Source organism: Mandrillus leucophaeus, unplaced genomic scaffold (genome assembly GCF_000951045.1).
Source record: "Mandrillus leucophaeus isolate KB7577 unplaced genomic scaffold, Mleu.le_1.0 Scaffold6, whole genome shotgun sequence".
NCBI lineage: Eukaryota > Metazoa > Chordata > Mammalia > Primates > Cercopithecidae > Mandrillus > Mandrillus leucophaeus.
In genome coordinates this window covers 3,506,142-3,523,103 of record NW_012106474.1, presented here as the reverse complement: position 1 = coordinate 3,523,103, position 16,962 = coordinate 3,506,142, and the positions used below count along the sequence as shown (strand labels likewise).

At 55.9% G+C, this 16,962-nt stretch overlaps 1 protein-coding gene across 1 annotated transcript in view; it reads right to left on the bottom strand.

Moving 5' to 3' along the window:
* FRMD1 (FERM domain containing 1) overlaps window positions 1-8,521 on the bottom strand; it is a 28,807-nt gene extending 20,286 nt beyond the window's left edge. The window contains exons 1-2 of the mRNA XM_011999662.1: window positions 8,250-8,521; window positions 5,449-5,539 (exon numbers count right to left, since the gene is read on the bottom strand). Coding sequence (XP_011855052.1) covers window positions 5,449-5,539; window positions 8,250-8,462 — 304 coding nt within the window. The 5' untranslated portion in view covers window positions 8,463-8,521. The remainder of the gene's footprint in view (window positions 1-5,448; window positions 5,540-8,249) is intronic.
* Between the last annotated feature and the right edge of the window lie 8,441 nt (window positions 8,522-16,962).

Here is a 16,962-nt window from a genome sequence, read left to right as displayed (position 1 = left end):
GCCCGGCCAATGTTTCTTCATGTTATGTTTATAAAAAGGCTAACATAAGAGACCAATGGCCTTGAGAAGCAAAAGAGTTAATGCCTCAAGATAACTTTAACCCTTTCCCCAAACAGATGCCCCAAGTTCAAGCGTCTGGCTCTTAAAAACTTCTGTTATTAAAAAATACTGTGTTACTCGCTAAGAAAAACCTTTTAAGACCCAGTAAAAAAAAAACCAACCTGCTTAGGACATGTGCCTGCTTAAGACAAGTTGGTACATGGGCCTGTACAGGTTTAACTCAGGTTTGATCCTAGGTCTTCATTTAGAAAATAGTTTTCAGCTATAAGAAAATTTAAAACCCTCATTGTAAGTGTATTACTAGTAATAGAAACTTGCTTGCTGCGCCCCTGTGTATTACACTTGCTCCTTCCAATGATAAAAGGTTTTGTAGCTACCATCGTTCGTCAGAAAACTTCAACAAAACTGTATTACATAAAACACTATCACTCTGTCTCGCAAAAAGACTCAAAAAGTAAAAATAAAAGTGAGAACTCCCATTAGTTAGTGAAAATTCTCAAAGCAGGGGATAAGGAAGGAGACCACTACTACTCCCCTCACCTTGCCTAGTTCACAAGACAGGAGGAAAGAGAAAGCAAAAAGTTAGAAAGAAACCAAAGTAAGATAAACAGCTAGACAACCTTGGCACCACCACCCGGCCCTAGGAGTTAAAAAAAGTAACAATAATAACATCAACCCCTGACCTAAACTACTTGTGTTGTCTGTAAATACCAGACGCGGTATGAAAAAACCATTGTAAAACTTTTTGTTTTGTTAGCTAAGGCATGTAGTCCCCAGTCACGTTTCCAACGCTTGCTCGATTTATCACGACCCTTTCACGTAGACCCCTTAAAGTTGTAAGCCTTTAAAAAAAGGTCCTTTTCGGGGAGCTCGGCTCTTAAGACGCAAGTCTGCCGACACTCCCAGCCGAATGAAAAACCTCTTCCTTCTTTAATCTGGTGTCTGAGGAGTTTTGTCTGCGGCTCGTCCTGCTACAATATATGCATCTGCAGTCCCAGCCACTCAGGAGGCTGAGGCCAGAGGATCTACCTGAGCCCGTGAGGTCGAGGCTGCAGTGAGCCATGATCACAGCACTGCATTCCAGCCTGGGTGACGGAGTGAGAGGAAGGAAGGAAGGAAGGAAGGAAGGAAGGAAGGAAGGAAGGAAGGAAGGAAGGAAGGGAGGGAGGGAGGGAGGGAGGGAGACATTTACATCAGTAGACTTTGAGTAAAGCAGATGACCTTCATACTGTGGTGGGCCTCGTCTAGTTGGTTGAAGGACTAAGAGGGAAAGACTGAGGTCCCCTATGGAGGAAGGAACTCTGCCTCCTGATGACCCTCGGACTCGAGATGGCAACAGTGGCTCTCCCTGGGTCTCCAGCCTGCCCTGCAGATTTCAACAGTGGCTCTCCCTAGGTCTCCAGCCTGCCCTGCAGATTTCAGACTTGCCAGCCTCCAACAATCACATGAGCCAGTTCTTTACAATAAATCAGCTTCTCTCTTTCTCCCTCTATGTATCTATACACACACACACTATCTGTAGAGAGAAATGGGATTGGAAGGATACGTGTATACAGACATACACATACGCATACATCCATCAAGAGTGTGCTCGCGTGTCCTACTGGTCCTGCTTCTCTGGAGAGCCTTGACTGGCACAGGACTGTCTGCTGGAGGATGGGCATCTAGCTGCTAGAAGGGGAGATTCTGGCCTTGGCTATAGGCTCCCCTGAACCCAGCAGGGTGGGGACCACATGCACCCTCCGGAGCCTCCTCACTCTTCCCGGTGAGAGTCGTCCTCCCAGCTCCTGGCAGGCAGATCGGGACACACTGTGGAGCTCCACAAGTGCCTGTTGATTGAACAAAAGGCCTGAGCTTCCCCCACTGTGCTCTGCTACCCTTGACACTGGCGTGACAGCAGAGACTCCTGTAGGGCTGGCCAAGGGGCTGGACACCGGCACCCTCGCTCACTGCCATAGGAGCAAGCTCCAGGCAGCGAGGGCCAAGGCCAGGCCAGGTGGCGCCCACCCTCTCTCTATCCCTCTCTGTCTCTGTCTTATTTTGCCTTGTCTCTATATCCAAGCCCCAAATTGCATCTCTTGTTTTTTGCTACAGGCTTCAAAAATGTACACAATTTATAAAATGTCTCAAAAATGTACACAATTTATAAAATGTCTCAAAAATGTACACAATTTACAACTTACAAGATAATTAAAGTAAGAAATCCAAGTACTTCCCATTAAAAAAGTCCAAATCTCCAAAGCAAGGACTCTGACCAGAACCAAGAAGGGTGTCCTGGGGTCAAGAAGGCCCTGGGGCCACGGGGCTCTGCTGGGTGGAGGCGCCAAGCCGCAGCCCCAGGGAGGTTGAGGGGCCAGTTCTGAGTCTGTCCTCCTCAGAGGCGGATTCCTGGATCACTGGGAGGAAAGGTGACACAGATTCCTTTCTTGTCCCCAAGGCCAGTGAGCTCGGCCACAGGCTGTCTCAAACGTCCAGGGTCAAGGGGACAGGGAGAAAGGGGACAGCGTCAAGAGGGACGCGAGAAAGAGTTGGTCGGCAGGAGTTGGAAAGTCCTCCCACCTGGGAACTCCCTCCACAGGGTAAAGGTGCCTCCAAAGCAAACACTGGCTGATCAGCCAGCAATCTCCCTTTGTGCGCCCGCCTGGCTGCTGGTGGGAGCTGTTCCGGGTCACCCTCCCAGCCCTGCCTGTTGCTCGAGGCTGTCCCAGTGCTGCAGACCCTCATCCTGCACTGACCCTCAGGACTCAAGGACCCCTGCCTGCTGCCTCCCAGGCCTCCCCACTGCTGGCCCTTGTGCTCAGACACACGGTAAATGCAAATGCCCGTGAGCTCTCCCCTTAGCATCTGGGCAGCTGACTACACAGACACTGTGCCTCAGTTGAAAGGAAACAGGGTTAGAAGCCAGCCGAAGGCATCCAAGCCAGGGCTGCCGGCTTCATGACCTGTCTGCAATTCCCCAACACCGAGGATCATCAGCATCTACACTGGGAGAATCCTTGGCCACCGGGAACCTGCCCCGCCTGGGCGATGGATTCTTGGTTATCAGGAGAGACGCCCTGCCCTGCACCCCCTGCTGGGAGGGGAGGTCCTTCCCCAAGGAGCTGCCGCTGGACCTCTGGAAGACCCCCACACTCCACCCTCAGAACCCTCCAACACCACCTGCTGTCTCTAGGTTTCAGGGACATCAGAGGCTGGGCCTGAACTCCGGATAGGGCTGAAGTCCCGTGCCCTCACACCCGTGGTCGCCTTTGGAACCGCGTCTCCCAGAGGCCCTCTCAACCACAGCCACTCGCCCTGTGCAGGGCCTCGCATAAGGGAGGGGGATGCCCTGGGGCTTTTCTCCGCCTCGGGAGAGCAGTGAAGCCTCAGTGCCGAGAACTTGGGCATAGACAAAGCAGAGTGGAGCACGGGCCAGAGCTCGCCCCACAAACACAGCGGCTCCAACGCGACAGTGAACGTCTGGTCTGGCGATGATGGACATAATCCACAACCAAAGCAATGGGTCCTGGCCCGGGTTTTCCAGGCAGCTCCCGAATTCCCCCAACACCTGCCCTGCCCTCGATTTGCTTCTTGGTTGTTAAAGTACTTTAAGCCTTTAAGAAATAAACGATGCCAAGAACAGGGTTGGGATGCTTTGACTTTCTTCCCTCATTCCCTCCAGACTAATTTTCTTTTCATTTCTAAAATCACAGATTGATGACACCAACCACAAAACCAAACAGCAAAACCGGACTCCCCAAAGTCAACACCCCTCTGCCCCACAGGGTCCTCCTTCCACTCCACCCAGGGGTCCCACAGCTTCCAGAGCAGCCCTGAGATGGAGTTAGGGTTCTACTCCAGGCGGAGATTAGAGAAGGAGGAGACTGAGACAGGGGCACTCTCGCTTCCACTTTGAGGCACAGAAGGGGCCGGGGCCACCTGCACTGAGGGAAGCGCTGACCCCTGTCCACATTCACAATGGTCAGAAGAGAAACTGGGGATGGAACCCCAGGGCACCACGTGGGACGGTCGCAGCAAGACGGCTTCATCCAGAAGGATCCTAAAATCTCACGCTCCCTTCACAGCCCCTGACAAGGCGCTGCAGACCCTGGGAGGATGATGCGTGGGTCCTGGTGTCCTGTGCAGGGACACCCTGGCTCACTCACTCCCCTAGACAGAGGCCGGCTTGTTCTGGGGGAGCCTGGGAGAGGTCAGTTCAGGCAGAGGTCTTGCTCCTCCTCAGGCAGCAAGGCAGGGGGATACTCAGCCACCGCTGGTCAGCACTGAGCTTCATCTCCATCTGTCCGTGCCTCCCTTGGCTTGACTGGGGAGAGAGGGCCAGGGCTTGTCTGTGCTGCCAACCTCAAGCCCCCACTATAGATGAGAAGCCCCCAGTCCTTTGCAGCACTGGATACAGGTGCTGCCACTCACTTCCTGGGGCAGCAAAAAGTGCACATGAAGCACTTCGGGTTCTTACAGCTCTTCCATGCGACGCAATCCGGCTGAAGGGTCTGTGGAGCCCAGGGGGCTGGCCCCGCCCCCCCACCTGCTGTCTGCATGTACTAGAACTCCAGGTAAGAATTCACATAAATCCAGGAGCCTGCTACTGCACAGAGGCTTCCTGGAAGCCCCTGGAGTCAACAGCCCCTCAGAACAGCACAATCGGCACTGTGCATGTGTGGTGTGTGCATGTGTACATGTGAGTGGTGTGTAACTGTGCATGTGTCTGGTGCATGCATGCATACGTGTGAGTGGTGCGTGTGTGCACGTGTGTGGTGTACGCATGTGTACATGTGAGTGGTGTGTAATTGTGTGCGTATGTGTGGTGTGTGCATGTGTACATGTGTGAGTAGTGTGTTATTGAGTGTATTGTGTGGTGTATGTATGTGTACATGTGAGTGGTGTGTAACTGTGTGCATGTGTGTGGTGCAGTGTGTGTACATGTGTGAGTGGTGTGTGTGTGCATGTGTGGTACATGCATATTTACATGTGTGAGTGGTGTGTGTGTGCATGTGTGGTGTGTGCATGTGTAAATGTGTGAGTGGTGTATAATTGTGTGCATGTGTGTGGTGTGTGCATGTGTACATGTGTGAGTGGTGTGCAATTCTGTGCATATGTGTGGTGTGTGCATGTGTACATGTGTGAGTGGTGTGTAATTGTGCCTGTGTGGTGTATGCATGTGTACAAGTGTGAGTGGTGTGTAACTGTGCACATGTTTGGTGTGTGCATGTGTACATGTGTGAGTGGTGTGTAACCGTGTGCATGTGTGTGGTGTGTGCATGTGTACGTGTGAGAGTGATGGGTAAATATTTGTGTACATTATGGATGTGTGTGGTGCGCCCGCCCCCTTGACCTCCGGCAGACGCGGCCCCTGGGCATTTCTGCAAGTGAGGCCTGAGCGATGCTTACTTCTGATCACACAGAGGCCAAAGAACTGGGTGTCTCTGATGCTCACCGCGTTGCACACTTGCTGGAAAAGCTCCCGGCCAGTGGCCTTCACCTGCAAAAGAGGTGGGGAGGGGCTCAGGGAGGGGCTGGCACCTGTCCCCAGGGAGGCCACCTGAGCAAACGAGGCCCAGTAGGGCACCAGGGGGACCACCCAGTCAGGCACTCCCTGCAGCTAACAGGTCTGGGTCCCTCACTCTCTCCCAAAGCCGAAGGCTAAACACCAGCCACATGCCCATCAGAGCACCTGTGAGTGCAGGGGAGTGAGGGTGGAGGGGGTGGGGTGCTCTGATCAGGGCTGCCCCCTCCATCACTGTCTGTCCCTGGTGTGAGGATTTCCCGAGCTCAGTCAGGGACACATGATGCAGCGTCACCTCCAGGGCCGCCCTCTGGGCTCTGTCCTCGCACAGCACAAATGAATGCTTGGTCTGCCATGAGCGTGAGCATAGGTGTCTCTCATCATCCATCGCCCAACTAATGCGAGTGATCCCAACAGTGCTCCTACAGCTGAGCCTCTGACAGCAGCCTCTAAACACCCAGCGTCTGGTGCGTGTCCCTGTTTCCGGTGTCCCGTGTCCACATTTCCGGCATCCCGTGTCCACATTTCCGGTGTCCCGTGTCCACATTTCCGGCGTCCTGTGTCCACATTTCCTGTGTCCTGCACGTGAGGCTACTTCACACCTGTTCTGCCCCGGCATGGCTGGGACTGGCGGGCGTCCCCTGCAGAGCTCTCCCTGAGTCCTGTCTGTTGCAGCTGTGGGGCGCATCTGTGGCCACCCGGCAGGAGAGGCAGCGTTCTCGGGCGGAATCGCAGCGCGCCAAACCTGTGACCGATGGTGCCGGCCAGTAGCTGTGCGCTTTGCTCTCAGACTCTCCCGAGGACCCTCACTTGGGGCTCCAGGAGGAAATCTCACAGCAGGGCACAGCTGGGGCAGCTGGATCTGCAGGAGGCCATTTTGCGGTTCTTCATTTGTACCCTCTCAAGTCAAATTCGGTATCCAGCTTACTCATCCTGAGTTAATCCTGAGTTACTGTAAGACCGGCTACCTTAATGATATGGTTTGGCTGTGTCCCCACCCAAATCTCATCTTGAATTGTAGTTCCCATAATCTGCCCGTGCTGTGGGAGTGACCTGGTGGGAGGTTATTGAACCATGGGGGCGGTTTCCCCCATCCAGTTCTGATAGCGAGTGAGTTCTCATGAGATCTGATGGTTTTATAAGGCGATTTCCCCTTTGCTGGGCACTCATTCTCTCTCCTGCCACCCTGTGAAGAGGTGCCTTCTGCCATGACTGTGAGTTTCCTGAGGCCTCCCCAGCCATGTGGAAGTGCGAGTCAATTAAACCTCTTTCCTTTATAAATTACCAAGTCTTGGGTATGTCTTTATTAGCAGCATGAGAACAGACTAATACAATTATTGTCTGCTTAACGTGGTGAAGGGCAGGTCCCACAATGGCAGTAACACAGATCTTCAGTGATGGTCTTCCCAGCCCATCCCTTTCTAATAACTGGGCTTGACACATATTTGGTTGAATACAGGGTTCCTGTCTAACTGCAGACACAGGTGTGCACACACTCCAATAGAGGGTTCCCTGTCTAACTACAGATACACACGAGTACACACCCTGATAGAGGGTTCCTGTCCAGCTGTAGACATGGATGCATGCACACCCCAACAGAGGGTTCCTCTCTTACTGCAGACACAGATGCACACACACCCCAATAGAGGGTTCCTGTCCAACTGCAGACACATAGGTGCACACACCCTGATAGGAAGTAGGCTCTGTGGTTGCCAACTTGCTGGGCCCAGCAGGGGCCACAGGAGTTGCAGAGGCACTTCAGGGGGCTCAGTCAAAAACAGACGAGCATGACTCACCCAGGGGGTCCACTGTGTTCTGGCTGCATGATCCCTCAGTTAAAATCTTACTGTGAAGTTCAGTGCAAGAAACATAAAAGTTCCAGCTCTTATGGGGCAGGGGGCCAAAGCCACAGCATCTTCCCTGCAACAGGTCCTCTTATGACCCCTCCCCCAAGCCTGAGGCACCGCTGGGGACCCCAGGAAACTACGGGACACCCCCCATTACCTCAACTCCAGCTTCCCATTGCCGGGTGGGGACACAGAGTCTTGGGAGAGATTTTGCCACAAACATAGATATGGGCATTTACTTAAACACAGAACTCTTATCTCCAGGCAGACAAGAGATTCCCAGGGAAATCTTGAACCAAGATATTACTAGCAAGTCATATTTCATTCCAGGTAGCGTTGATAAATTAGCTACGCAGAAAGTCATTGTTCTTTAACAAACCACTCTCATTTTAATTACACATTTTCATTATCCACATTAATCATTAAAATGAAAGTACTCTCTCAACTCCTGTCCCCACAAACTCAACTGAAACAGGTAGACAAAATGGGGGAAAAGGAAAGAGAGAAGCAGAGAGACAGTGACGTCTGAACACAAGACAGGAGCTACCCCTTGGAAACCGGCTTCCTGGTGCTCTTCCCTCAGCGCTCCCAGGAAGGATGTGCTGAACCGTAAACTTATTTCTCACAGCAACGTCTATCAGTGATGTTTCCCTCACAGGCCCAGTGAAAGGGCTGACCGTCTGACACCTCACAGGCACCTGGCGTAAGCAGAGTGAGGCGGTCCAGGGATTTCTCAGTACACAGGCTGTGTCCTAAGGCTCTGCTCACCCCATACCCCTGCTCACCCCCATGGCTCTGCTCACCCCCACAACCCTGCTCACTCCCACGGCCCTGCTCACCCCCACGGTCAGCCGCAGCTGCTCCTGGCTGGGCAGCAGCACGAGGACGTCCCTGTGTTCTGAGGCCATCGCGTCCATTCCCAGGGTGGGCTCCTGCCGGTTGCCTGCAGGCTTCTCAGGACTGGGCTCCATCCATCGCACCCCTGAAGGAAGGAACGTGTCAGGGTTTGTCTGGGTGGGGTCTATGCCCCACCCTCTCGGGGGCACCGCCATGCTGACGTTACTGGGCCCTCCCCGGCCATGGGTCACAGGTGGGTGCTCAGCACCTCCCAGATCACAGCTGTGCCTTCCGGGACCCGCCCTTGCTGAGCTTCTCACTGGGAAGGGAACTGAGAGGGAAGCCTGGGCTGGGAATCCAGCGTGGCCAAGCCAGGGCAAGGGTCAGAGCTGCAAATAGCTGGGTGTGTGGAGGGCGCCTGGAATGCAAATAAACAACCTCAGGGCACTGGCCATGCAGCGCTCCCGTGCAGGGCAGCTCAGCACCCAGCCTCACAGTGTGGACCACGTGAGACCGAGGTTGGGGGAGACAGGACCCAACTCCCCCAGCTGACAACCCCTAGCTCCTCGGAGTGCCTGCTCCTTCTTCTATAATGTGGAGGGGGTCAGGCAAACCCCACGGGCACAGATGCCAGAGCCAGGGCTGCTGGGGATGATGGAGCAGCAGCAGGGGAGGAGGAGGAGGGCGGGAGGAAGGCAGCCTGGGCGGGCACCCTGCCCCACACACCTCCTGTGGCATCTGCTACTGAGCTTAGGAAGCAACACAGCGGCCATTCCTGGACAGGTTCTGCCAGGAGGGACCCTAGCTCCCTTTAGGGACTGGAAACTGAGGACACTTCGTTCCTTGCCTAGGGTCAGCAAATCCCTTCCTGCCTGCAGCGGCTGGAAGGCCAGGAAGGGGGTCCTGGCTCGGGTGGACAGCAGACGGGGGCCTCAGCATGAAGGGTGGGGACATCTCCCGCAGGGCCTGGAGCCCCGGCTGCTCTCAGCAGAGATGAGCAATGCCTTTGAGCTCTTTGGCACAGCGTTAGGGAGGGGAAGGGACCCCAGGAGCCCCCCTGGCCCTGGGAGCACCCAGACCTTTGGGTACTGCAGGTCAGGAGATGCAGTTCCCACGGGCCTGGGCTGCGGAATTCTGTCCTCAGCCGTGCGCCCCTTCGGTTTCCTGTCATGGAGTCTGGGATGCTCTGGGGCCTTCCTCTAGTAAGGGGTCTGGACCTCCACAGGGGCAGTTGTTCATCTCAGGAAATTCGAACTCCAGCCGCCTTAAGGCCTGGCCCAGTGGGTTTAGAAGATTTAGGAGGCTCGGGTCTCACCTTCCCCGGCCCCTGGAATGACGCTGGCTCCCTCCCTCCCTCCCTCCGCTCAGATCCGGGCCTTTCTCAGACCCTCGAGGCCACACACTCACACCCAAGACAGCAGCGGTGGTCTCTTTCCTCTCCACAGCAAGCGTAGAGCTGTTGACTATGGAAGATGTGGGGACCACTTTAGCCGAGAGCATAGAAATTTTTAAAAATGGCAAAAAACAGCCCCAGAGAGCAGAGGCTGGATTCTCACGGCCCTGGCACTGGTGCCTGAGCAGCTGGTCCCCGTGCCGGGCGCCCTCAGCCTCTGCTCGGAGTCACAGTGCCGGCGTATCAGGAAGGGCGGCAGCAGCTGCACCTCTCAGGGATGCCTGGGCACAGGACAGTGGCAGAGGGCAGGCGGGGGCTGGGGGTCGGGGGGCAGCAGAATACCGCCGCCACACACAGCACAGAGGGGACAACAGGCACCAGGACCCCTCGGTGGGGAGAGCCGGGGACATGGTGGGGTGGGGAGTTGTGCTGGGCACACTCATGATCAAAGCGATGGTGCCCCACATGTGTGCAGATGCTGGTGTGTGTGGGCCCTGGCATGTTACAGGTGACCTGGGGCCAATGGGCTCCAAACATCACTAGTGAGAAGAAAGAGAAAAGCAATGAAAAAGCAAAAGAAAAAGAAACCTCCACATTCATATTGATAAACACAATAAACAGATTCTTGTCAAGGCAGGACGTCCCTGGCCTCAGCTCCTTCCTTCCCTCCCGGAGTCTCAGGGCCACACAGTTGAGGCTCAGTGCTCCAGTGAAGGCTGCCGTCCATCCGAATGCCAGGGAGATCTGGGCTTGGGAAGCCCCGTCGTATTCCCGGGAGAATGCGGCTTTTTCCTGAAAACGTGCTGAAGATCCAAGGCAAGGGTGGTCGCCGTGAGCACCTCCCGCCAGGGCACTGAGGGGACACCGTGGGAACCTCTGTACCCAGCTCATCAGGAAGACAACTTTGCACCCAGAGAAAGAAGAGGCGTGACCAGGCCCCAACACAGACCCCACCTCTGAATGTCGTGTCTTCTCGACTGGCGTGTGCGCGACGGAAGAGGCTGGCTTGCCACGTTCGTGATGTCAGGGCCAGGCAGTGGACAGGCAAGGCCACGAGGAAGATGAGGCCACCACCTGGGTCTCTTCAGGGCTGAGCCCTGGAGTCCTCCTCGGCCCAACTCTCCCTTCTTCTCTACAGCTGGTTTCCATCCTCTATGATGAGATGGGCCTGCTGAGAACATTCTAGAACTCAAGCTTCGGAGACCTAAGTCCACAAAGCACAGGTTTTAGAAAACAATGTGGGAATGCTGTTCCGTGGGGAAAAGGAAGGCAGAACTGACACAGGGATGGGTCTAAAAAATCCCGCTGTGAGGGAGACGCTGGACGCAAAAGTCCTGGCTCCATTCTGAGACGTCCAGCAAAGGCAGCATCTTCGGGGCCAGGGAGCTGGCGGCAGGGACTGCAGAGGGGCGAGGTTTCCTCTGGGGGCAGTCGGATGGCAGTGATGGCTGCACAGTTCCTAAATGCTCTGAAGTTTATTAAATGGTTCGCTTAAGAGGAATATATTTTACAGCATGCAAACTATGCCTCAATAAAGCTATTTAAAAACACCACACGTTATAAAACGGTCACACAAAAAGCCTTCAAGATACAGCAGGAAGTGCACCCGTGCACCATAGCTCAACCCATTCCACCATGTGGGCGTGAGTGTGAGACACGTGGGTGCTGTGTGAGGGCGTGCCTGTGTAGATGTGAGTGGGTACATGCCTGCACACGTATGTTCACATGCAGCCTTAATGTCCGGGAATGCTAGGGCTGCCCACTCCTCCTCCACATCCTCCTCTGCACAATCAGCCACACGGACTAATCCTTTTCTGCACATCACAGAATGAGGCGAGGCCCTTTACCGACTCAGCTGTGATGGCCGCAACACCCAGTTTGTGGATGAGGCGTCTGGCTGGGCTCAGAGGCCAAGCTGCTCAGTGAGTGGCCAGCCAGGGTCTCGCTCCATGCTCAGCCTCCACCCCCACCATACAGCCTATACTCTGCCCTCTCCCTTCGGCCACCCGACCCTATCTGGTTGAAATCCAAAAAGAAACCCAGTGTCTGCTGGAAGGAGCCCAGGGCTGCCCGCTGGGTCCCCGGGAGGTCCCTGCTGCCCGTCAGCACGGTGAGGGCTTCTCACCGCGCTCAGTAACACTCTTGCTCTCCTCGCACGTTTTCCCGGAAAAGAATGTTGGCCAGATGCAGCACATTTCGCTCCTTGGTAAGTAGGGAAACTGAGGCACACAGCAGCTAAGTGACTTGTTCAGGGCCCCAGGCTCCGAGATTCCTGAGACCCGCCGCAAAGCGCCTCCCTGAATCTACTGACCCCCTCTTCAGAAGTCATCTCAGAAGAGAGAGATCATTCTTATGAGTGAACCATGCAAGCCCATCTTCTGGGACGACTGAGGCTGGTATTTGGGAGATGCACCATCTGACTTTTGCTGCACTGCCCAAGTGGATGGCGCAAGGCCTCGGTTGGGGTGCGCAGCGGGGTGCAGGGCCTGGGGCGAGGTGGGCAGGGTGCTTCCCACTCCATTTCTTCCCCAGGCACTGCAGGGTCCAGGTAGGGTGGCTGGCGAGTGTCGCAGGCAGCCACAGGAACCGAGGAATCCAAGCCTGGCCCAGGGCAGATGCTCTGGGCAGCCCCTCACCCGTGGCGAGCTTACGTGTGGAGGGCAGGAGGTGCTTGCCAGAAAGGAAGGAAAAGGGCAGCTGGAGACAGCCCTGCGGACACGGCGGGGCCGTATTTATTCACCACCTGCTCAGACCTCATAAGGTCCATGAACACCCTCAGCGCAGTAAACGGTGGGAGGGTGCAGGACCCAAGCCCATCACCCGTCTCAGTGGTGCCAGCTTCTTGGTCTTCTGAACTGACCTTTGGCTGTTGAGAAAGGTCAGTGACGCACTGCAGGGCGTCTTTGCTGTCTCAGACGCGATGGGCACTGGAAAGGCCATGACCTGCCTTATGTATCTGAGCATCGTGGAGGGTGATGCATTCCTGCAGGGGAGGCAGCGGTGCGGGCGGGAACCGCCCCGATCGAACTTCAAAAAGTGATTCAGAGAAAGGAGCTGCTGTGAACCAAGTGCTATGAAATCAGAACGATCTCCATCAACTTGAATGAGAGGTTAAGTCAACGAATTAAGTCCAACGGGAAAGATGACCGAGAAGCCCGCCTGTTAGGACACTCCATGGGAGGAGGGTGTGAAGGGCAGCTGTGCACTCCCCATCAGGTGGCCGGGCACAGAGCAGACTCAAAAGGTCTCTCTGCCCCTTGGGAGACAGGGTGGCCTGTCCCAGGGAATGGGGCCGGCAGGGCTGGGGCCCCAGCCTTCAGGTGTGGACAGCCTCCTTGGCAAACACACACTGATCTGGGGTCTGGAAGGTGCAACGTTCATCCTGTCCCTGGCCAGGGAAGACAGCAGAGCGGCAGGGCAGAAGATGGCTTATCGACGGCTTCTTTCCTTCTCTTTTTGGTGAGATGGGGAGGCGATCTCTCCCTTTCCAGCCTTTAACGTAAGTCGATTTACTTGTTACGAAGTCTCATCTCATTTAAGACTTCCTAAATGATGGTCTCCCACACCTGGTCCCTCTTCTGAAGCCTCACTGTGGGCCTGGGGACAGAGGGTACCCCGAGTTCTGCGGGTTCTAACCGAGGAAGAATGGCCTGCAGCTTCTAGTAACCCCCACGGCCCCCCAGGTGCAAGTTGTGGGGTGTCTTCTTGGGAGAAGACTAGAGACGGCAGGTGGGGTGAAGGAGAACCCCGTTTTCAGGGGTCTGCCTCTTCCCATTGGAAACAGCTCCCCCCTGGGAGCTCATCAGCTTCTAGGGATTAGATGGAAGCGTGAGGCATCACGAGGGCATGAAACCCATGCTTTGGTTAGAGAGGAAAATGGATTAGGAGCCACCGGGGCCACTGCAGGTGGGAAAGGTAAGTTATTTCTCAACGCCGTGCGTATTGGGTTATGATGTACAGTGTATGTGTGTGTCTCGAGTTAAACGCATTAACTGCTGAATTTAAAAAGCCATAGAAAGCCAGGAATTACAGAATGCGTCTGACACGCTGCCCTTGCCATCTCCTAGAGGAGAACAAATCCCACAAAGAAGGGGGCTGGACTACAGGCGTTTGGGGTGCCGCTGGACCGAGAAGAAAACCTCAGAGGCGTGGTCCCGTGGGGGAGGTCCACTGAGCTTGTTCCCAAGACTGTCTCTTCCCATGGGCCCTCCCCTGTGCTGCTCCCAAACAAAGGCAGGCGTGCAGGGCCCCGCTCCCCTCGTGAGAGCGCCTGCAGCCCCGCTGGCTCCAACTCACTTGCCCTTTGGAATGACAACGGTGCGGAATTTCGTAGGGAAAAAGCCCTCTTGTCCCTTCTGTGTTATCCTCCCGAGACCAAGACCGACTCTGAGATCAGGACATAGCAGGTGTCCCACGGCCGAGAGATCTCACCTCCCACCTCATTCCTCCCTGTCACAGGGACAGAGCAGGGCCTGCCCCACATGGGGGTGGCAACTAAACAGCCAGAGCTAGCAGCAGAAAAGGTTGAGGGGCTGCAGCAGCAGAGCGGGCTGTTGGGGGAGGGTGGGACCCGCTCCAGGCCCCGTGGACATGGGTGTCCGTCCCTCCCGTGCTCCTGGTCTGTGCCAAGCGGGCACATTCCCACAAAGGACTGGCAGGTCCCTCCACCAACACTGAGTTCCACAGTCCCTAGCTTCCGGTTATAAGGAATATTTGGGGCAGTTGGGTGGCTCTGAGTAGAGTCCCTGAACCAGGCAGTCATTAACGGCAGACCAGGATGCAGGGGTGACCTGGATCCTAGAGAACTAGAAAGGCCCCAGCCTGAGGGCCTGTGGGGAGCCGGGCCTCTCTCACCTGACACACAGTGTGGAAGCTGCAGGAACTGACTCCACCAGGCCAAGGGGGCTGCACAGGCCCTCACCTTGAAAGCGGCAGCAGCCTGGCTCAGGATGGCCAACGCTCCAGCCTCCCTCCACATGGCCACGGTGAGGCCGCCTGGAGGGAGGGAGACCTTGTGGCAGGGACATCGGAGGAGCCCTCTCAAAGGCTTGGGACAGCCGTGGGGGGGCCTCTGGGGGTTTCAGTCCCTGGGAATGTGCCCCTCTTGCCATTTCTATGAATGGCCATCCACAGCCACACACCCGGCCATGGCTCCCCAGGACGGGCCACTGGGCTCCAAGGGGTGTGCAGAGGAGGTCAGTCTCTTTCAATGAAGCCACAACCTCCATGAGAACAAAGGGACCAAGAAGGCCCAGACGGAAGGGCGTGGCCACCAGCATGGCCACCGTGAGAACTGCAGGGGGATCCGCAACTACCTCCCAGGTGTCCCTGCTCCAAAGCCTTCCATGGCCCCCTATCGCCCAGCCGCAGCATCCAAAGCCGTCCATGGCTCCCTGTCACCCAGCCACAGTATCCAAAGCCTTCGATGGCTCCCCATCACCCAGGCACAGCATCCAAAGCCTTCCATGGCTCCCTATCGCCCAGCCACAGTATCCAAAGCCGTCCATGGCTCCCCTATCGCCCAGCCACAGCATCCAAAGCCCAGCCGCAGCATCCAAAGCCTTCCATGGCTCCCTATCACCCAGCCGCAGCATCCAAAGCCTTCCATGGCTCCCTGTCACCCAGCCACAGTATCCAAAGCCTCCATGGCCCCCTATCGCCCAGCCGCAGCATCCAAAGCCATCCATGGCTCCCTGTCACCTAGCCACAGTATCCAAAGCCTTCCATGGCCCCCTATCGCCCAGCCGCAGCATCCAAAGCCTCCATGGCCCCCTATCGCCCAGCCGCAGCATCCAAAGCCATCCATGGCTCCCTGTCACCTAGCCACAGTATCCAAAGCCGTCCATGGCCCCCTATCGCCCAGCCGCAGCATCCAAAGCCGTCCATGGTCCCCTATCGCCCAGCTGCAGCATCCAAAGCCGTCCATGGCCCCCTATCGCCCAACCGCAGCATCCAAAGCCCATGTGGTCCCCCCGCACGCCGCAGAGCCGTAGGATTAGGGCAGACCTTCTGGAATGTTGTGCTGGGTGCTAATGGTGAATCACTTCAAAATTCAAAGTTTGGCTAAAAAGTATGAAGAGTAGAACATACAATTCACACACATTAAACAGAAAGGCCCCGCACCTCCCTGTCACGAGGGCTCCGTGGGATGCTGCCTGCCTTCCGGCCCTCGAGCCACCCCATCCCCAGCAGGGACACCAGCCACGTCCCCAGCGTGGACACCCATGTCTCCAGCACGGTCACTGCCTACGTTCCAGCATGGACACCCACATCTTCATTGTGGACATCCACACCCCCAGCATGGATGCCGCCATGTTCCCAGTGTGGACATGGGACACTGGCTGTGCCTGATCATGCATCCCTTGGGCCCTCTGTCACCCCCTCAGCATCCCCACACTGCTGTCCTTGTGGAACAAGCTGGGCTTCTCCCTTTCTCCCCACACTGGAATGCATGATGTTCCACACTGGATGGCACGAAGTTCCATGGAAACTGTGGGGGCTGGGGGGAAGCCCATGTGACTCCATTCTGCCCTGGCCTGTGCCCTTGGGCACCTGTTAGCCAGGACCTTTGCTCTTTGCCCAGAGTGAGCCATACTCCTCCTCCTCCTCGAGGCCTGAAGGAGTGACCCAGCTGCCTCGGAGAGCAGTCCCTGATTCTGTGGCCACCTCAGCCCCACGCTCACCAGCCACTCACCTCTCCCTGCTCACACTCCCTCGGGCCTGGTTTTCAACCGCTGATTTCAGTCTTATTTCACTTTTTTTTTTAAATGTGGTGTCTTGCTCTGTTGTCCAGGCTGGAGTGCAGTGGTGTGGGCTTGGCTCACTGTAACCTCTGCCTCCTGGCTCAAGCGATTCTCCCACCCCAGACCCCTGAGCAGCTGGGACCACAGGCGCAAGCCACCACACCCAACTAATGTTTTGTAGTTTTTGGTAGACACAGGGTTTCTCCATGTTGCCCAGACTGCTCTCCATCTCCTGACCTCAAGTGATCTGCCTGCCTCACCTCCCAAAGTCCTGGGATTACAGGCGTGAGCCACTGTGCCCGACCTTATTTCACCTTTTTTATGTGAGAAATTTTGCAGACCGTGCAAATGATTCCTCCTACAGAGTGGGGTACATGTTGGTCAGCAGAGCCTCCCACTCCGATAACAATGTCCGTCAACCCAGGTGCACAAAGAGGTTCAAGGGCCCTGTCAGCCGCACATCCTGAGATGGCTCTGTGGGGAGATCGCAGGCTGCTGTCCAGGTGAGGGTGCAGTGGCCTCTTCCCACCACTCAGAGCTCTGAGCCGCGTGGGCTGGCACGTGCAATGCACGGGCTGG